This window comes from Centrocercus urophasianus, unplaced genomic scaffold (assembly GCF_019232065.1).
Source record: "Centrocercus urophasianus isolate 14NV4802_14NV808 unplaced genomic scaffold, USGS_Curo_1.0 seq_18, whole genome shotgun sequence".
Lineage (NCBI taxonomy): Eukaryota > Metazoa > Chordata > Aves > Galliformes > Phasianidae > Centrocercus > Centrocercus urophasianus.
In genome coordinates this window covers 15,525,767-15,548,039 of record NW_024884733.1, presented here as the reverse complement: position 1 = coordinate 15,548,039, position 22,273 = coordinate 15,525,767, and the positions used below count along the sequence as shown (strand labels likewise).

At 36.7% G+C, this 22,273-nt stretch overlaps 1 protein-coding gene across 3 annotated transcripts in view; it reads right to left on the bottom strand.

The window, feature by feature from the left end:
* Positions 1 to 22,273, bottom strand: part of COL24A1 (collagen type XXIV alpha 1 chain) — a 116,592-nt gene that overhangs the window by 49,952 nt on the left and 44,367 nt on the right. For 2 of the 3 annotated variants that reach the window (XM_042819281.1, XM_042819283.1), the window contains exons 15-24: positions 20,210 to 20,263; positions 20,073 to 20,117; positions 19,656 to 19,709; positions 18,990 to 19,043; positions 17,322 to 17,375; positions 12,255 to 12,308; positions 7,908 to 7,961; positions 7,162 to 7,206; positions 3,252 to 3,305; positions 2,456 to 2,500 (exon numbers count right to left, since the gene is read on the bottom strand). In XM_042819281.1, the coding sequence (XP_042675215.1) occupies positions 2,456 to 2,500; positions 3,252 to 3,305; positions 7,162 to 7,206; positions 7,908 to 7,961; positions 12,255 to 12,308; positions 17,322 to 17,375; positions 18,990 to 19,043; positions 19,656 to 19,709; positions 20,073 to 20,117; positions 20,210 to 20,263 (513 nt within the window). The remainder of the gene's footprint in view (positions 1 to 2,455; positions 2,501 to 3,251; positions 3,306 to 7,161; positions 7,207 to 7,907; positions 7,962 to 12,254; positions 12,309 to 17,321; positions 17,376 to 18,989; positions 19,044 to 19,655; positions 19,710 to 20,072; positions 20,118 to 20,209; positions 20,264 to 22,273) is intronic. The other variant, XM_042819282.1, reaches the window with a different exon arrangement.

The following is a 22,273-nucleotide window of genomic DNA, read 5'->3' as shown; positions in this document are numbered from 1 at the left end:
TAAAGACCACGTGACTCCTTAAATTTCAGTTTTGGATTGGTTTGCCATAGAGATCAGCCACTGAGACTTGATTGAGGTTTCTCTCTCTCTTATGTAAGAAAATCAATACACTCTAAAGTCCATTTGTCAAGCCATTGCTATTGAGTACCCCTTCAATCCTTTGGGCACCAGTGGTGGATTACAAAAATCAAGCCGAGAGTATTAGGCAATAGAAAAGAAAAGCATAAAAAACCAAGCTTTGAAATATTAAAAAAAACTCATCATAGTTTTAAACCTTATTATTAAAGTCATAAACTTTCATTTGCAAGGATTTATGTAAAACTCGACAGTGACAATAAAAGCATTTTAGAAATCTTCTTGACAGGAATATTTTTGTGGGAAATGAATCAAAGACCAGATCTCACAAGTAATACATGCCTAAGACAGACAAAACATCTTGCCAGCACATATGCTCCATGTTAGAAACTGGCCTGTAGTGGAATAATTGAAAACATGCTGTGTACTTAATGCAAACCCAAGTTCAGAGTAATCAATTGAAAAACGTGGTTGTGAGGAATGAACTCGTCTGGTTCCAAAAGTGCCTGTGGAAGTAGTTTCCTGTCAGGTTGTACCCTAACATATTCCTGTGTTAAGTGAAAATCTTTCCAGCTTTATTTGATTAACAATTCAGCATTTTCAAATATCTCCATTCACCATTCTTTCAATGGCATCACACTTCTTGCCACATTAACTTTCTCCTTTGAAATTTTTGGGGCATTTTCAGTTAAGTTTCATGAAAATTTGTACTTAATCTGTGCATTCTACTTTCCTCCAGATCACAGTCACCGTCTATGCCTGCTCTTTTTTGACGCGTCTTATAGGCCCATCAGCTTCATACTTCAGGAAGACGATGGCTGGACTCAATGACCTCCACAGGTCCCTTCCAACCCTACTATTCTGCAATGGACTTCATATAGTTTGACACATATTTAAAAATAAACAAACAAAAAAGAAACACCAAGTGAGCAAATATTAAGGCTATAGATTTGATTTATTTGATGATCCTTGAAGAATCATTTCAACCATCTCTGTTATAAAGAAGACCAAGAACAAAGGAAAAGAGAGGGATGAAGAGTGGATGCTCCAACAGTCAGGTTCTGTTATTTCATAGCCAGCTGATACATAGAATACTTCTACATCTCAATTATAATAAAAATTTAAAAGTGAGGTTTGAAGAAAGAAATAACAACCTAAGCTCAATTTTGCCAGCCAACCTTTATGGTACTTACAAGAATTTTTAAAAACAAATCCACCTTGACTATGGCACCATAGGTGCTACTTCTGGATCTGTACATGTACTCTTGTGCCAGATGTTACAGAGATTAGTTCTGGAAAAAAAAATTAGGATGAAAGCGCAATAAAGTGCTTATGCTATCTGATATTTGGGCTTCAAATCATCTGTAGTAGAAAAAAAAAACCACGGTTGATCTGTCAGTAGCCATGGAAAGTTGATACTTACTCATACTTCCTAGGCAAAAGTTTTACAGAAAGATAGGAAATGGAATTCAGCAGGGAGAACTGCAAGGCAGCACATTAAAGTGGTTATTAACTACAACAGCATCTAAAATTAAGAACTGGGAAAGATAAAACTTATGACTCAGAAGAATTTCCTTTCTACTCAGCAGTTAGAGCAGTTTGGGCAGTAAGCTGGAGACAAAGATGCCTACACAAATTGGAAATGGACTACAGGATAGTAAGAAGGTGACCTAAATTAACTAGAAAAAAATGAAAGGCTAAATGAGTTGGGACAGGTTAGCCTGAAAAGGAGAGAATGAAGAAAGGACACAGTAACAGCTATCATTTGTAGAATGCTGTATCAAGAGGAAGCGGATCAGATTACTGAACTGGAGGAACTTCAAAATAAAAAGAGAGAAGCCCTGGACTGCATGCAGGTCATGGAGCCCTCGTCCTTGGAGATTTTTAATAACTAGTTAGCCTAGTAATTGTTAGGAGTGACATGGAGATAACGTATTCTGCCTAGGCACATAGCTACATGTCACCTCAAGGTCACCCGGAGCTCTGTGATTTTATGGAGGAACAGACAGAACAAATCCGTAAAATACTTCTCAGGCTGAATGCAGCCTTTCAAATCATTTAACTGGAAAAGAATTGCTCATTCACCGACTTGAACATGCTTTGGAAGATCCCTGTGACTACCTACAGCATTCACCCATTATGAAAAAATACCCAAAACAACCAGAAACAAAACAAAACACCAGAATCAACTCTGGCAAATATTTTAACTGAGGGATTTCTTTAAGTAGTAAGATTCTGAAAGACCACAAGCTAAACCTGATTTACTACAGATTGAAGGAAAACCAAAATTCATCATTAAATTTACTATGATAAATTAATCATTCACTCTCAAATAAATACAGAAATGGAAAATAAAAGCAGCAGGAGAACACAAGCTTACTGCTTCACCAGTTTTTCCAATGTTTCCTTGGTCTCCTTGTTCTCCCTGTTAAATGGGGAAAACAGATGAGGTAGATGAGGTTCATTAGAAAAGTAATTTCTTTCATATGTGTATACTCAGGCTCTCTGTTTTCCTAACAGACTTTATTTTCTAATCTACAGCAGCCAATTATAACCTTAGAAACTAAAATTATGCAACTGGTGAAAAATAAAAATAAATTTCATCAGTTGATTTTATTTTTGTAAAAAATATGGTAGCTTTTTCCTAGAATATTCATGTATTCTCCACAAAAATGAAAGCTGCGTATTAAGGGCTCACTGAATTGTAAGTCAGCAAATACTCTGAATTGATGTAATTTTCTTTTAAATCTTCCTGTTAACAAATATGATTGCTTTGATTATTTCAGAATTGATTCAGAATTAAAACGCTACCTGCACGCTCTATCAGTAACTTTGTTACAAAATATTTTATTAGGAAAACTCCCATTTGAGTTTTATTTTAACACATACTTTTTCTCCTTCCAGAAATCCCATATTTTAAACTAGAAGAATTTTGTTCTCCTTCATAATGCTGCACATTATGTAGCATTTTCCTACATGTTTTGGAAGTGGAAGCTCAGTGTATATGCGCTATGACAACCTCAAGCATCCTGATGAACAGAGGTTTGGGAACTATTGGCTCAGGTGGACATAACTCTCATTCTTTCAACTACACATCATTCCATATTGCACTGGATACATGTACACAGCTGATAATCCAAACACACACTTATTTCATACATAAAAGCAGCATTTACCTTTAAACCTTCTGGTCCAGGGTCACCCAGATAACCTTTCTGTCCTGGTTTTCCCTAAAATAAACAGAATGAATTAGTATTTCAATTTTACCTTAGTTTCTGTGGTTATCAAACTAAGAATATACAAAAGGAACAGTTTAGTAATATTTAGTACCTGCATTTGAATCTAATGCATTTATAAATCAAAGTCAGGCATTCTTGACTTCCTATACAATTTAAACTATGACCTACAGATTTGGTTATTTGAACAGCACAACCCTGCCTAGGCAAACTTCGCCCATCTGCTCCAAGGGAAAGGTCTCGGTCCAAAAGTAAATGTCAAGTGAGCTGGGCCTGGATCTTGAGATAGTCAGTAATGAGATCATGCAGGTCTGACAATTGGAGAAGGAAAATGAATTCAACATTTTAATGAACCTGTATCAAGAAAATGTGAATTTCTGCTAGAAGGAAGCTAACAGATGTTAAACCACAGTGCTCTTTCAGCAGGCCGATAACTGCATTCAGACTCGCTGTAATGATAGCTTTCATTTCCATATGGTTGTCCTGAAACAGGAGTGATCAAAGTAAGAGATCTCAAAAAAGATCCTTCAGAAAAGGACATGACATTTCTAACTGGCACTTTTGCTCTGGCTTTTCTGTGCCTGAAGATCAGAATGTGAGTTCGTTTCTGGGCATTCAAGAAATTCTTTATTATTTTAATTATATTATCAAAACTATATAATCCTAGACTTCTCATTAATCTTCTTTCTCTTGTGTTTTTTTCCTCTCTCTCTGCCTGAGTGATTTCATTGTGTTCTGCAAGTTACAACAAATCTCACTGAGTTAGGAATAGCCTTTTGTTTTGATAAATGGATTAGAACAGGGCACAGTCAGGAGTGGTGGGAGAAGAGACTGAGAAGACAAGTTCTAAGAGACCCAGAGCAGGCAAGTCATGTCTTTCCACAATGGTTAGATCAAGCATAGAACAAACTTCTGCAGGTTACTGCGTTGTATTTTACTCATTTGTTCTGAAGAACAATAAGGTCTTTATGGTGAGCAGAATGTAATGTTTTTTTTAGCTGTAATGAAAGGAATATTTTAAATAGAATTCATAGAAAGAAAACTAGTGACCACCATTAATGACCTGGATGGCTTTGGTCCTGTCAGAGCTGAATTGCAGTTACAGCTTGTAAAGCTTTCCTGGCCATACCATCCCAGTTACTTGTGAACAATGAAGGACAAATGGCAGATGCAAGCTGATCAGAAAACAGAACAAGAGGATTGCAAAATGGTAAAGCAAAGTGAAATGCACAGGTTTGGCTTTCTGCAGAAATGCAGACTGTAAATTACATATGGAGGAAATGGTAGCTTTTCTACTTGCTAACCCCCAGCAAAATCATTCTTCCAGGGCAGTGTAATCCCAAAGCAAACACGCATTTCCTAAATTATTATCTGTTCTGTCCATCCCTTTCAGGAAACAGCAACCACCTGTGCCTCTTTTCACTTCACAGTATGTTGATACATGCTTGGATATTTTAATACGTGTATATTATTATCACTCCAGTCCCATTCCTCTACAACCTTCTCACATGCCCTCAGCCTACAGGAAGCAATGAGCCACTTACAGAAAATACTGCGCCCTTGAGAGCACTTTCCTTAGTCTTTAGGAGAACTGCTCATCTCATGACAATATATAAATACCAGCTTCTGTTTTAAGCATGTATTTCAGAAAAAAAAAAAAAAAACAACAAACCCCTCATGATACCTTTTTAGTATTCTGATGGACTTCAAAGGCATTTTCTGCTCCAGCAGTGAGGAAACAAAAAAATTATGAACACATGCTTGCACTGAGCTGAGCTACAACAGATAGTTACAGTGTTCATTTTCAGATAGCCTTTGAGAAAGAGTCGACAGATGGAACTTAATAAACATAGTCACTTATTTAATGTTGTATGTACCATATTTTCACAGGACAAATAATTTCTAAAGAAAACATACCTCTATTATTTTTTTTAATAAGAATTCATTTAAGACGATGTAATAATTTGACAGTGGAGTAGAATTGGTGAGAAGGTATGGAAAGACATGAATAAAAATCAAATCCCGTGACCAAATTCAGCTCAAAATCCATCTGTTTTAGGCATGAAAATTCTTTTTCAACCTGAGACTTGGAGCACAGGTTCCTATTCACCACTTGTTTCAACAGAGAATGATCTGTTTTGCTGGCAGCATTTGTTAGGTGGGTCCCCGAGGTTTTTTGGTGTCATGCACATTTTTATTTATTATTGCTTTTTCCAAAAGTGAACACTAGGAATGAGCAGGTGGGGAAGGGAGAGCAAAAGGGAGGAGAACTTATTGCTGTTTGCTTAGTGCACACCTAAATTTGATTTTGGGGTAGAATGTTTTTACCTGAAACCCTTAAAGTAGAGGAGATGGATTCTAGAAGAACTAGAAACTGCTTCTGTTATTGTACAATAGAAAGCTAGAGTAGTCTAGAGTAGTTTCTGTAAGAATAAGGAAAGGGTGGATATAACAGATAACAGACACAGTTTGGTGAGCATTATTGGTGGGGAAGAGAGGAATAAACTACTGACCATGACAACAGTTTTGTAGGACAGGAAGGCAAGAGGCTGTAGTAAGAAAGACAGGCAAGACTTTCAGACAGAAAGGTGAGACGTTAGGAAAACTGTAAAACAGAAAAAAAAAGCAGAGCACAGAGGTAGTTTGCCAGAGAAAGAAGAATCCCCAGCACGTGGAGGCTGCAAAAACAAATTAGGGATATTTGCCCAGAAGGGCAGAGCTGACAGCTGGTGGTACCTTGGGGCCCTGAGTAAGGCTCCATCGATTCTTACTCTGTCAGGGTCCCCCTCAGACACCTCCCCTGCTCTTGGATACTTATTTAGTATACTGAAGACAAATACAATAACACAGCTTCAGCAACATTTACTTTCAAATGTTTTTGAAACTCCTTTCAAGGATGCTGGAAATAAAGCCTATGTAAATCAAAATGAATGTGCAATTGCAGTCAAGCAAGCATAACTTAAAAAGACGGATGTGTCCAAGAGCACTATATGAGATCCAACAACTCCACGTCCAGCATGAGCAGCTTGTGCTCCTAGCAGGAAGGCAGACACAGGCTGAGCAGTGGGAGCAGTGCTAAGGCACATTGAGAACAAGGTGGCCTGGGGCTGTGAGGCTGCTCCAGCCAACAGGACCTGTGGAACACAGGTGAGAACAGTTGGGCCCTGGGATGAGAGGAAGAACAGGCAGGGCTCCACACCAAGAAAAATTCCCATTTCCCCTACCTCTCATTCCAAGAGGAACATTCGCCAACAAGCTACCCAGAGATGCCTGGAGACAGCAACCATGGGGCCACCACAGATCCACAACTTCTCTCAGCAGCATGTTTTGAGAGAGAAACCAAGGAGACATAAGGCACACCAGTGGTGTATTCATTTCTAAGTCAACTTCAGTCAAACTGATCCATATGAAAATATTTCTGCTTGCTGATTTCCTTCTTGGGTCTCTCTGCCACCAGCTGACAGTGGCTGGTGCACGCACATTGATTCAGGCAACGTGACAACAGGTGACTGATGAGTCTTGTGCTGCAGCAGCATCTTTCCCATTGCTACTGCACAACAGTGCAATGTATTTCATTCAGGACCTCAGAATTGCACAGTGGTTTTATCTGTGCCAAAGCAGCACCATAGGCAGTTTTAATTGTCTCCTTTTCCTTTTCATGGGTTTTACTTTGTGCACCATGGTTGTGGTTTCCTTTCAAAACCCGGATTTGGAAAGGCATTCCTCTTCCCATCTCTGCCTAAAACATTTATTCATTTATTATTTTAAAACAGTCTTTTTTCCGCAGTAAATGTATCTCTTAAACCAGCACTTCTGCTGAATAATATTCTGCAACAACGAAATTACTTACTCTTGGGCCAACTGTGCCAATAGGTCCAGCTGGTCCTACTTCTCCCTAAAAAGAAAAACAAAGTAAAAAAGAAAATAATCAGGACTTCAATAATCTTGATGCCAAGAAAAAATGGAATCTGCAGACAACTCTTTTTGCTTAGTATATCATCGTACGTTTGCCTCATATGTGCATATGCATGCACTCAAATCAGACAGAAATGCCGAGAGACTGAAATGATTTCAGTTAATTAGCCAGAGGGCCAAGCACTACATCACAGACAGTCAGAAAAAGACTTCTGTACTCTTCATTATCCCTCCATTACGGCAATATTTTCATGGTTCTGAGACACAGCAATGAAGGGTCAACCTCTCTGTCTGCCCTATGGTTACTCTCTTCCTGTAACATTTGACACTTCATAACCATGAGAACAGCAGGAACATTCCTACTTTTTTCTTCCAGCTTGCTTTTTATCTCCACGCACAACTCTGCCCTGTCTCCCCAGCTTAACAAAGAGAACCATGTCAGATTCAGGACCTAGGTCTTGAGATTTTACTGAAACCACCGAATAAACTTCACTGTATAAATTTAAAGGATACACAACCATGTAACACCTCATTGCAATCCCAGTCAAAAAGGGAAAAAAAAGCAAAATGAAATCTTGCACAGTAACACCGTAAATACCTAACCAATCTTTTCTAATCTTCCTCCTCTTCACAACATTTCCTTTTAAACAATGTGCTGACTGAATAGTTTTTCCATCTTACCTCAACTCCTTTTGGTCCCTGTGGCCCTAAAGATCCCCGGTCACCCAGAAGTCCCTAAACAACCAAACAAAAACAGTGAGATCTTACATCAGCTAACGACAATTATGGCATAATTTTATTTAATTTCATCTTAAAAGTCTGGACACAAACGCAAAGATGGATAGGCATATCTCATTAAGTACTCTTGTTCATAAGGAAGTCAAGAGATTATGAAGCAGAAATCTAATATCTGCTGGAATACTGATTATCTTACATACTTTTACTATGTAGATTTTTTAAAAATTATTTTTAAGTTTTTGAAATGGAAATAAAATACTGGAGCTTGCAGAAGAACCATCTCTCTTCTTCTGAGAACAAAGCGTACCATCACTAAGATTACAGATTAAAGCAGAACTGAAATAACTCTCATAGACATTTGATTAGATAGTATTTAGCACTTGATGAAAACATTGCAATGAAAACAAACTAGGAAGTGAATTCTAACTACTAGCTTGCCTGCCCAAAAGTACTTGTGATTTTCAGCCTTTACTTTTTGTTCATGTTTATAATCAGCTTTCCAAAGATGAAGAACCTTGGCTTGCCAACTCTTGGGTTTTTATGACTGCTACAACAACATTTTCAAAACTTTATTAAATGAACTGATTGCCAGCAGCGTGTCAAAAATCTTGGTCATCCAAATTGCATAGGTAATAACTTGATAGAGCACTCAACTTGGCAGAAGACAATGTATTTTATCTCTGTGTAATCATATTATTAGTCTTCTGGGAACCAAAGATTAACAATATAGGATAAAGCACAGAAAAGAAAAAAAATCTGCCCTTCAAGAAAGTGATGGTGGGAAAGTTCCAAGCATAAGCCTTATTAATTGCTTACTAATGAAGCTGAAGTCTAGACTGAAGGTGTAGGCATTCCTCCAGTAACAGTTAGCTTGCATGCCAACTAAAACAGAAAAGAAAATGGAATAGGCTACTTCAAGATCCATAGGTCACGGACCAGTTTAGGGAAGTCTGAGATGGAGAATGTATGTTGTTTGACATACCACATCAGAAGTGACAGGAAGGCTTTTAGGAGCACTGCATAAGCAGTATTCTTGTGTAGTAAGACAAGAAATTGTATAATAACAAAACGCATTAAGAGAAATTATTTTCAGTGCAATGCAATTATACCATGAAAATGTCAGCAGCACTGCCACTGTATGAGACTTCACACTGCACTTAACTGGATGTGGGGAAAAAAAGTCCTAGACTATAAAGATGGTATTAGGACTAAAGGAAATTTCCATCTCCCCTTTGATGTTTCAGACAACAAACAGAAATTAAAGGTAGTCATTAGACACATGCCAAAGTGCCTGGAAAAAATTCAGGTAGTCTGCGAATGGGGTATCCTGTATATCATACCTGTGTGCACATCTATCTATCTATGTATAATGTACACACACGGACAACTTCTTAGATGTCCACCTCCTAAAAAACTGGTAGAACTCCTAACAGCTGTTTTTATTAAATGTTATCCAAGCAAACATAAATGAGCAGAAGTCAGAAGTTCTCAACCGCTTCCACAGTACAACACGAATTACTGGAAAAAACTACAGCTGTAGTCACCATACTCTGACTTTTCCTCTCACTTCTCTCAGTTACAGAGCATAAATACTTACAAGAATAGCATACAAAGCAAACTAATTCAGAACTTCTTTATAACTTTTTTTTTTTTTTTTTTTTTTTTTTTTTTAAATAAGCAATGGATCAAGATCAAACGCCTTCTAAAATATTGTTTCCAAGCTGAGTAATGTACTATAGAGCAAATTACTTAATAAAGCCTTTGAACATTATTTTCAGTAGGTCAGATTTGCTGATTACTGCAATAATTCAGGGAAAATTCGTAATCCAGTTCTACTGGTATTTAGAAATGGCTGATCATGCTCATAGAGCTTAAACTTTCCAACAAGGGACCAAAGATCTGCCTTGCCAGCTACTAAGATAGAAAGTTTATCTTGCCTCTTGGCTTTTAAAATGAGTATTGCTTCTGAGGAAATAGAAACAAAAACATGTAGAAAAGCACAACACAGTAAAAACAGTTCTAAAAATAAAAGGAGGATTTAAAAAAAAAAACAAAACAAAACAACAATCAACACAAGACAGCTGGAAATCATGACAGCCAAACATTTCCAGTGTGCAGCCTTTCTCCCATAGCAATAGAAGTCATTTAGGAAATTTTCCAGTTTGGTAATCTTCCATCTCAAATGTAAGCCATTAGATCTTCCTGATTAGATTAGAGCAGGCTGTCTAAACTTCTTGTCTTTAAGAGCAAATGCGTTGGAGACCACTGAATCCTGTTCAGCCATGTAATTTCTCCATTACTGGAATGCATACTCTGAAATAAATGTTACTGGCTACCTTTTAGAATTTTTTAAATTGATATTTGGGAGGGAAAGGAATAGAGTGGTAATGCATATGTTAAATATCAAACCAATTCAATCAAAAATATCCAGTGTAACACTTGGAATCATGCAATCTCAGTTAATGGAGAAACTGGCCAGTAGGGATAGGATCTCAGAATTCACGCATCTGCTTGGAGGATCAAATTTGATCTGTATGTCAAGAGCTGTCCTATTGCTCTTCTCCTGTTGCCCCTAAATCCTGTATACAAACTTTTGTCACTATAAAGTAGCTTGATAATTCACCACTGTCAGAAACATTGGAGCAATTACCACCCAATTGTCTGATAATCATTCATGTAAGGAAGGCCATTAACATTACGCAAACAGATTAGCAAACGAATAAATCAGAATGAAAAAAAGTTCATTCCTGCCTCTGGAAATGTATTTTAACTTTTCCCTTTCGCTGCATCAAATAATGTTTTTTCAGACTTCCCTCTAAATTCTTTCTGGGTTATTTTGGGACAGGGTTTCTGACACAGATGAAAGACATGAAGTGCAGAAAAGATTGGTTATGGCTTTGGTAAGGGCATGGTTCTCAAGGCATGATGAATTTTGTCATGAAGCAATTTCCAGGTAAAATAAAACTATATACTTAAACCATTTGCAGTTTCCTGTACCATGTTGTTTTAAGCAATCTGCCACAGAATTTCACAACCCTGCTAAAATCTTCTCATTTCCATCTCTGTTTATTCACAAACAACTTTACAGTTTTGTCCTTGAAGCAAACAGTTCATATCCTTGGTCCTGCATCGTTCTTTGGTCTCCACACAATTTCTGCCCTTTGCTATGCTTGCAGAACTAGAAAAGGCCCTTCATTTTGGTAGGATAAATAAACTGTCTTTCAGAATAGTCATTCAAGTAATCTTTTCTGCATCTATTCTCATTTGATTGTGTCCTCCTGGAGTACAAATACCCAGAACTCTGTGTACTTCTAAAAGTCTTCTTGTGCTTTGTACAGTGGCATTAACATGACACCCTCCCTCACGTATTCTAGAATTTCACTTCGGTTTTAACAACCTTATCATGCTTTCCTTTCAAGGAGATCTGGCAGTTCTTTTCTATCACTGCCAGCTGCAAAGCTCTATGTTTACAGTAGGATTTATTGTTTTAATCCCAGCACACATCAGTCTGAAGAAACATGAGTGGGGTGAACTGGCACAAAGTGCAGTACTTAAGATTATCTGAAAGTGTTCAACTTTGTTCAAATTTAATTCCAGCATACTTGTGCAATTTATTGATGAAAATATTACCTAGGGATAGTCCAAAGATACTGAGTGAGAATCTCCACTGGTTCTTTCAACAATAAACAAACTAAACAAGTATTTCCCTTTGGGTTAATTTCTGATGCACCTGCATTTCTATTAGCTGTATTCATCTCTATCCTACTCATTATAACCAAGAACTTCCCATTTGTGTTTTTATCCAAACCTTCACTTAAACCTCTCTAAGAATCATTGCTAAATTTAGTCTAAAATATTAGTCTGTATAACTAACTTTTTAAACTGGTACATTACTTCCATCTTCTTTCTGCGTATCTTTAGCTAGTATTAATTCCAAAATTTGTTAAAAAATCTGTATTAGACAAGTGAGATGATAAAGGTCTGTGTGCCTTTGACAAGCACCATTTTCAATACTGGTGAAATACACAGCACTTCGAAATACACAGTGCTTTTTCCAAATTTTCTTGCACTCATCTTGCCATTCAAAGTCTCTGTAACGCAGTTACTACCTCTCCTAACCATGCAGACACCAGTAAACATCCGATTAACTTCTTCATACAAACACCTGAGGCAAAGTATTTGCATTTTGACAAATTTTGTTCTTGTAATGCTAATTTCCATCTCTCAGACCTTTTCCTCTCCAATTTATGCTGATTAACTGTCAGCATGAATAATTTTTCATGGTCTTACCTTGGGACCTTCGGGGCCATTTAATCCAGGTACTCCAATATCTCCTGGAAAACCCTAAATAAATCAGACAGACCAATGATTTATAGCCTAGGAATGTTTCCAACATGCATATTTTGTTTCTGCCCATTCATTTAACAAATCTGAATTGTAGAAAAAAGAACTAAATTTGTTTTACCATTCCCAATACGTCAGAATTCATTAAGCACCCTCTAAGGGCTTGGATAACTGACAGATTTCAGACAGCTTTCATTAAACTCATTTTAGCAGATGTCAGTATGGATTTCAATTCTCTTAACATGGGACTTTTTAACTGCTGAACAGTGTTTATTATTAAACTGTAGGACTGGTCTTGATACACAAAATACTCACAAAATAGCCAATACCAGGTCTTGTATTCACAAATTCAACTTTAAAAAACTTTTTAAAATAAGCTTAAACAGAAGCTGGAGTCCTTTAATCCTTGGCCTCACTTTAAGGACAAGATCACTGCAAGATTAAGAATATGGTAAAAAGCCTTTTGCCTCCAAATCAGTAGGAGCTAATCCAGGTCTGGCTGGCAGTAAATGAAGGTCCCTGGCATGCAGTGTTATTTGGAATAAGCTTTTGTGAAACACTGCTTGGTGCAGATTCAGCTGTTGGTAAAGAAAGCCTATATATGTAAGTGAAATTAATCAAATAAGAGGATATCTTTAAAGATTTAAGAGCCACTTTTTAGGCTCTCTAACTATGAAAAGGTCTAAAAATTGTCTCTATAGTGGATAACAGCCATACTTTATTAATTATTAATTATTAATTAATTAATTAAAAATTAATTAATTATTAAATACATCCCTTCACCCTCAACTAGAACAGTAGAGCTGCCACATCATCATAAATAATATTTAGTGCATCACCGTTTCTATTTGCAGATATCTCTTCCATTTTCTTTTTATGACTTGTTCTTAGTAGTATAGAGTAAGAGTTTTAAGAAAAGATGTTGACAGGATAAAAATATTTTAGGTGCTTCATACGTTAAATCAAACACAAACATATAAAACTAGAACACAATTGCAATTTCTTAAAAAAAACAAACCCCTTAGTATTAGCTGTTGAATGTTAATGAGTCATAAAGAAAACACACTAAACACTGAAGAAAAGAACCAAGCTGAGCATTCAGAGGAACTGGAACAAACCTAAGACACAGCATTTCACAAAGCATCGCGCTGGTCATATCTTTTTTTCCATGAAGCAACTGATAGACCTGCGCAACAATTGCTACGTGCCTCTAGGTGGCACTTTGACGTGACAAAGGCACTCAGATAACTAATTTTCATCTTTGAATCAATCAACATTTCTATGCAGTTTGTAAGAAATTTTTTTTTTTTTTTTTTTTTTGGTGAAGTTTTTTTTTTGTGTTTTTTTTTTTTTTTTTTTTTTTTTTTTTTTTAGGTAAATAAAATGGGCAGCCATATCTACTGAAAAACACTGAAGAGGTAGGTCATGCTTATCTGAAATACACCATGAAATACACCTTTCTGTAACTTAAGTTTGCTGATTTACAGACACTACATAGCTATACAGGAGCTGAGAGATCAATGTACATTTTCCAGCTGTAATAGGCATTCTGTACAGGTCACTAAGAACAAAACCTCACTTGATATTATGACATCTAAGGGAGGTTACAGAGTAGATTCTGGTCTTGCCATCAGCCAGAAACCTGACAGCTGGCAGGCTACAAATTATTTCAAAATCTTGCTGCAGAGGTGGCCTTTTGCCAACAAAGCACTTAAGAGTTCACTCAGCTTGATCATACTAGAGAGTGCCAGAAAATAACTACAGTGATCACCTGCCTAAAAGCAAAGGTAGTTTAATCTCAACATGGAAGTTGCGTTTTGTGCCGAACAATTTAAATATAAAATAAATTCTGGAAATAAATGAAATTAATATGTCTTGTTCTCATTTATCTACAAAATACTTAATTAAAAACAATCCAAATGTGAAGGCCGCTACTGTTTTAGGGCTTGTGTTTCTGTAGTGAAGTCACTTCTCACAGATATGAAGAAATTGCAAAGACTGTTGCTTTTCTTTTGTTTGTTTTCCTGTTCTGCTGCTAAATAGAAACAGAATATCGAACATTTGGAAGTCACACCCCCTTACCACTAGGAATTCTCTTGCATTTGCAGAAACCCGCTCATTCCAAGCAGTTTCCACGTGCCATTTGTCAGCATCGCACCCTCCAGCTCCCCAGCATCTCTCAGTGGGTTGGGGATGTGAGCTGTGGTGCAAGAGCAACAGAGAGCAAAAATCTCTTTTCAGCTGACAAATGCTCCTGCTTGGAAAAGATTTTATCCAACAGCATGCTGTGTTTCATTTGAATGAATATTTAGAATAAATTTTCAGAAGCAGATTGGATGGGTGTTGCTACTGATCTTCAGCAAGAAGCTTCAACAGAGCTTTAGTAATACTTATTATCAAATTACCAAAGATAGATTTCTGCTTAAACCACAATTTCTCTGAATTGAGAAAGTGAGAGCTGCAATTTTACATTCTCAAGTAAATGCTTTTTTTTTCTTCTTCTGAAAAGACATGCTATCCAGAAAGACAATTCAATAAGTCTTTTTTTTTTTCTTAAAAAAGCTTGATGTCAGCATTTTTGAAGGACCTTTTTTTCCCCAGCAAACCTTCAATTCTGATTTTGGAAAGGATGAAGAAAGGAATCTAACATACAAATCACAAACATACAGTTACAATTTGTCAAAGCACAGAAAAAACGAGCAATCCTGTATTACAGTAGATATTACAGTAAAGCTTCACAAGGCATTATTGCTAAGACATCAGCATGGTGATGCTGTTGTTTTGAGTATTTGCCTAGTTGAACAGCACTGATATGTTCAGCCATGCTCACTGAGACACTAGAAAAATATTTTCTTCTGATAGACAAAGGTACTGCATCTAGTGGAGTCTATTTCACAGAGTGTGCAAGACCCTATCCTGGCCCTCCCAAATACCTCCTCCACAGACCTGGTTGGCTGCTTTATGACCAAGAAAGTGGCTGGTGATTCATAGCAGCACTGCCACCAGTCAACATACTAAGGATGGTGTCTTGCTGTGTTCTGGAAATCTACAATGCAAAATGGGAAGAGCTTAGGCAAGAACTTCAGCGCAGTTCTGCTATCTGCCAACATTAAAGCATCGGCAGAGACATTAGGGAAGGTGATGCTGCAGACTGTAGCAAATGTCCATGCTATTATCTGCATGTCCATACACATCCCACCACATCTAGACCCAGGCCATGTGCCAAAAGGAAGAATTTTCAAATTCATTTCTTGCAAGATTTATTTGTACATCCCTTCATTTCTAGGGTGAAGGTATCCCAAGACAAGCCTGCCTGAAAAAGGAAAGTCTCCAAGACAAATGCATAACTCTGTGAAACAGGAGACTGTTACTACTGCTTTCATGACATTGTCTGTACAACTCAGAACATCGTGTGATAAGATAAAACATGCACAAAAAATAAACTTGTTTTCTCTTTTGAAATGAACAACTCAAAGTAACCAGTGATTCATTTAGAAAACACTTAGATGTATTTTTTTCCTTCACAAGCTACTGCATTCTGCATGAAGCAAAGCAGCTGAATCCCATATGAGAATTTTCTTGAAAGAATAAGTTAACAACTTCAGATGAAAATAATGCACAGATGAACAAAGATCTATTGAAGACAATGACTAATCCCTCTCTGCTCCAGATGAAACCCATTTATAATACTCAGAGCACATCTGAAGGAAACTATCACCATTCTTGAGGGATAATTCATTGTGATTTGTAGAACAAAATTTACCAATAAATGAAGTATTCTGAATACACACAGAAGCCTGTTAAAAATTTGACTAATTTCATTTTCATCAGGAATGACCACTGCACACTTCACTGTATATAGTGTGTAAAAAGTCAAGTCCCTGGGAGAAGGAGCAAAGCCTGTTGGGTTTGACATGTTAGCTGCCTGTTTTTTGGAAGCAGCAGCATGATTAGAAATATGACACCAGGACTGTCTTGTAGGAAAACCTGTACTTAATTACTCTTATTGTGCCGCTGGCAACAAAAGCTGGCTTATTTTTATGAGAGCAAGTAGAGAAAGTAAGATACTACCTAGAGTTCTAAAAGAAAAATACCAACTTACAGAACTTCCAGAATTTGAGTTTTTCAAGATCCTGATATACTGCTGTCCTAACTCCCTGCTGTTTTTTCTCTTTCAGAAATGGTGACTGTTTTTATGTCTGCACATGAGACAGGCAGAACTTTCACTTACACGGATCAATATTGTGCTACCAAAGCAAGGAGAGACACCACTTTGTAGTCTTAAACCTTTAGCCACTTTGCAGATGGGCATCCAGAGGAAAATATTGAGTTGCTGACATTAGTTAACATGTAGCATTTAATTCACCATAAAATGGCTGGAGTAATTTCACACACCTGAGCAAAAGAAAATGTTGTCTCCTGTACAGTTCATAGCATTTTTCCTTGTATATCTTGGTATAAATGCCCAAAAGCACCCAAATGAACAATTCTGTGACAGAATCAGAATCAGTTTCTCTGTACAATTCAGTAATACTGCAGTATTATACCCAGTTCTCAGGCAGCTGCTGAGCCAAATTCAAGTGCTTGGCAATTCTTACTACGTCACTGGTGCTTGTTCTTTGCATTCCTTCCAATTTAAGTTTTTTTGTATGAGATAAATAAGCAGTGAGGCTTGGAGAATCTCATTTGTAAAGAAGCTGTAGAACTCAAGTGTTTGAGAAAACACATGAGACCCATTCAAGGTGTGAGCTCTTAAAACTGATTCAGATAAGTACTAATCCTAATCATATCAATGAATGAGCTACTTGTTTTAATCAAGGATTGCATAAATATTTTGTATAAAAGAAGAAGAGCTAGATTTTTTGTTTCTGTATGGAGAACATCACATTCATTGGAAACAATTGAGTAAAAAGTATTTTCTGATTCAGCTAAGTCAACAGTCCTAGAGGTAAATGCATTTGTTTCATAGATCTCAGTAATTTAGAACATACAGTTTATCAAGTAATTTCTTACCTCAGGACCTGGGGGACCCATTGGTCCTTGGGATCCAGGTTCTCCAGTTTTTCCCTTAAGACAGGGGAAACAATTTTTGATTATTTAAAAACAATAAACCAAGCAACAACAACAACAAAAATCTAAATAAAACAAAACAAAAAACCCAACATCAGAAAGTCGGTATTAAGATTTTTAAAACATTTATCTAGGAAAAGCCATGAGAGTGGTGAGATGACTTTTCAACTAAATAGAAATATCTATGCCTTCCTCTCTTTGCATCTAAGAGTAGTAGTTCTTGTTGAAGTAGCAAGAAAAATGCCAATTAGTTTTAGAAAAATAAAAGTGGGAGCTTTGGGCTGGTCTATGTAGTTGTATGAAGCAAAACTTGAAATATGTAGCTGTTTCCATAATAAAGAACAATACATTTTTCAGAAGTTGGAAATAAGTGTTAGAGAGAATGGCTTATGAACGTATCTCTATAGCTTAACAGTCATTTATGGCCAAGAATGTTAAAGGCTGTTTTGTGATTAACATTAAATTAATGTTAATAAATTAACATTGCAAATATTACTGTAAATAATAAACACTGTAATTTGCTCTACAGGAAAATTGGACCCATCCCAAATGTATTTGTGACTTTAAGGTGTATCTTCTCTCAAACATTTTCAAACATTTGTTGCTGCGTCCATAGCTGGGTGTTACTCAAGCTTGACTTGAAAATTTTTTTTGATGTTTTTAATGGAAGTAACTTTAATGTAAATGCATTCTATACATTTCAACATGATGTTAATCGCAAGAGTGAGGTCTTTCTGTTTAACAGAAGTCAAGATGCTGATCACAGCTACTCAGGAAAACACTTAATGCGCATATTCATTTTTAACTGCAAACAGGCCAGTTTCCCCATAGAAAGTTAAACAAACTTCCATAAGTATTTTGCAGGATCAGGGTTAATATTTCAAATTCTCATATATATATCTATATAATTCTTTAATTTAATAATAAATATTGATTTAATAAAATAAATACACAAATTCTTATATATACGTGTATATGTACGTATGTACATAAGGTCTAAGAGTCTATGACAAAAACTGAGACTGGTGTGATTTATTCTTTAAAAATATTAGCTAATGACTTTCAATTCTCCACAGAAAGGAGGCTGTTAACAGTGCTAAGAACAAGTGAGAAAAAAGCCAAGTAACCCTTTGCTGCCCCAACATTTACAGTCCCAGCAGAAGCACTAGCACTACACAGGAGCTTTTAAAGCTGTTGCCAATCAGTAAATACTTGAATTCATGACTACTCCCATCCCTTTGAGAAACTACTGGCCATTATTAAGAAGATTTCCCATGCTCTCTCCAAATTCACCTAGCCCAAACAGTCATCTTGGAAGTTCCCAAAGCTGTTATTGGATTTGTTTCTAACATTACTGATATGTATTCTCCCAGCAAAATGAGTGACAGAATGACTAACATAATAAGCATTTTCATATTAAAATCAGACACATCTACTGGACTCTGTAATACTGTCTGACACACAAAAGCAGCTTAGACCTTCTTCTTTGTACTTCTTGATGTAGGTAGCTTCTAGAAGATTGTATGCAGCAGGAACATAAAATACAAAGTAGTATCCAATACAGTAACACGTAGTAATACATTGAGAGCAAAAATTTATGTTTAAACTTACTTGGGGTCCAGGTTTTCCCCTGATTCCTGGAGGTCCCGGTGAACCCGGAGCACCCTGAAAAAAAAAAAAAAAAAAAAAAAAAGAAAGTGAGACATTAAATGCAAACAAAAACATGTTGTGCTACACTGAAAACAACAGATTGCTACATTTCGCCACCCAAAACAGTTCAAAAAAAAAAAAACAACAAAAAACTGTGGGATCAGAAATGACTTCTAACATTCAGCTCTTAACAAGAGTTCTCAGGGGATGGCCTAGGAAGGCCCCTCCACATGTGCTGCTAGCCACAGCTGACCCAGGTGAGGTGCAGAGGAAACTCAAGGTTCAAGGGAAAGCCCCCCCTTGCAACTCTTAGCAGGTCTCAGGTTACACCAAAGTTATTTTCTAATTTGATGCATCTCTTATAACAGATAAAAGCCAAAACTTTGCCCATGCCCTTTACTTCTTCTTTTTCACTGCTTTCCTTAATTAAGTTTTAATTAGAGTTTCTTAAATAAATGTTAATTCAGTGGCATCCAGTAACTACTATTATGCATTTTTTTCTGTGAAGCTGACATAGCATTTTAAGACTCAGAAACAAAACCAACCAAACAAACAAAAAGGCTGATAACGCACAATTCTGTAAAAAACAAACAAACAAAAAAAAAACCCAACACAACCATGGGTTACCTTGTCTCCCGGGTACCCCTGATCTCCTGGATCTCCTGCAAGGCCATGCTCACCCTAAACAACGCATTGTATGCAGACACATTTATGGTTTAGAATTACATACGGAGAAAGATTAATTCAACATTTAGCACTGAAAAGTAACAGAGATCTTTGAAAGACAATGAAATGGGCAATAGCACAGGATGGTCTTTTATGTTCCATAGTAAATGCTTTGTCCAAAAGTTTGTCAAAGTATCAGGTCTGGAGCTGAAGTACTTAAAGTTAATTTTAGTTAATTACTTAAAAATTAAAGTTGAAAGAGATAATAAACCAAAAGCAGAACCAGAAAAAATTGTGAAGCAAGTTATTTTACTCAAGACATGATGAAAGAAGTTTGAAAGAACTACATCTCTGAGATAATAGAAATATTTAAATCACCTTATCACCTTTCATTCCAGGCTGCCCCATATTTCCTGGAAGACCCTATTAAAACGAAGAAAAAAAAAAATCCAGTGTATGCCTGTCATTTGGAAGGCAGCATAGAGACCTGGCTGCAGGAATGTTCAGTGCCATACCATGGGCCCTGGAATTCCTGATGGTCCACTCAGTCCTGCTGGCCCCACGTCTCCCTATGGGACAGCAAAAAAAGAGTGGCTATATTGAACATTTGACCAAGTGGAGCAACTTAGAGAATGATAACTGTACTGTTTTCTGTATCACAAAGAGAAAACTGAACCTTTTTCAGGCTAAAAGTTTGGTTGAAAAGTATTCATATTATAAGCCCTCTATGGTTCCCATCCACTTCAGCAGAAATACCAGCAACCAAAAGTCCCTCTTTTCCTGTAGGATACGTGTCAGAGAACAGACAGTGGTGCACTGTGCGATGCAGGATTAGGAAGCCTTCCTTGTACTGCGTCCATGCATTCAGTAAGTAGCTATCACTTTTAGGGTTACATGGCAACAATACTGAATAAACATTGAATTTGGCTTAAAGTAATGATTCTGCTTTCAGTTGTGACAACTTCTGAGGTTCTTCATCTCTCAGTTAGTTCTATAAGTTAAAACAGATATTTGGTTCTCCCAACATATAAACAATGTTAACATAAAATCTGATGAGCGTGCAACTTCTGTTCTTATGTACCTTCTAGCCTTTTCTGCATACTTCCTTTCTGAGATTCAAATCTTCAGTTTCATGACAAAAAAAAAAATGAACCAGAATTTTAAAAATTAAGAATCTTAAATGATCAACACAACTTCGCAAGTAATATCAATGAAAGATTGTGAATGAAACACAAAAATTGATCCAGCAATAGCTAAAACTGTATTACAGATAGGGAAGCCTACTTTATGCATATTCTGCCTCTGAAAAAGAAGGGGGGAAAAAAAAGTCTTATACCTTTGTGGCTATACAGGAATGTAGAAGTAAATATCAATACAAATACAAATATCTTCACCCGAACGTAAAGATGTGATACAGAGTTTAGATCACTGATAAGGAAAGAGTTGAATAAGTATTTGAAACTGCCTTCTGCCTACAGCAGCTTTGCTGTATGGTAGCACACATCGTTCAGTTTCATTGAAACCTAGCAGTCAGGAAACAAATTGCTTCAGCCACATCAGCATGCTTTGTCCACCACTTCCATGTGACAAATGAAACAAAAACAAGTTTTTTGTTTTTTTTTTTTAGCCTCTCAAAAAAGAAAAAATACTCAGAAAGAAAAAAAAAAAAAAAATAGAAAAATCAATGCTTCCTAGTATTAGGATTTTTTTTAAGAAGGAAATAAGTCATTTTAAAAGAAAGGGTATCACTGATAACTGCGCTTGCAAATTCTCTCAAAATTGTTATCATACCAATACTCACGGCTGGGCAAATCTTGAGAGACCGAGAACTGGCATACTGATGAACAAGGGACATAAGAAAATGGAGGCCAGGGTGCACAAATCCATTTGGAGAGTAAGCACAATATGGGAACAGGACTGCACCACACAAACCATCTGTGGTGACGCAAATCTCATGAGTGTTGGTGAAATTCTGCTACAGTTCCCTTTACAGGTCCCCTGTAAAGAAGCTCTGGAACAAAGTAAAGCTCTTCCAATCATCTTCCTGACAGGGACACTGGGCATCAGAGCTGTTATATGATGTAGTACAGAATCTCCAACAGATGGTGCATAATAGCATATTTTCCCAATCATGTCTGTACACTTGTAGTATCCACACAGGTATCATGCCATTAATACTGAAATTCTGCTTAGCTGTATTCTAATCTTATTTCAAAATCCCAGTCAGACTTTCTGATGCCTTGGAAACTTCCAAAGCTGTTCAGAAATCTGTAACAAATATTGCTGCACTATTTTCCTCAGCTGCAAAATCTTACCGTATCAGTAAGCAAACACAGAGTTAACTCCTGCTGAGCAGCATTTCTAACATGTCTTGGCTCAATGGAAGAGAATACCTTTAAAAACACTCCAAGATATCTATAAGATCTATTGAACTGTCAGAAGAATACATGATAACCCTATCTTACTGAGCTGTATTTGCACCTCGTAAGTACATGTCTGTACATATTTTTCTTCATACATTTTTCATCTCAAGCAATAAATGTTGAAAATAGTTCATTTGCAAAATCATTTCTGCCTCT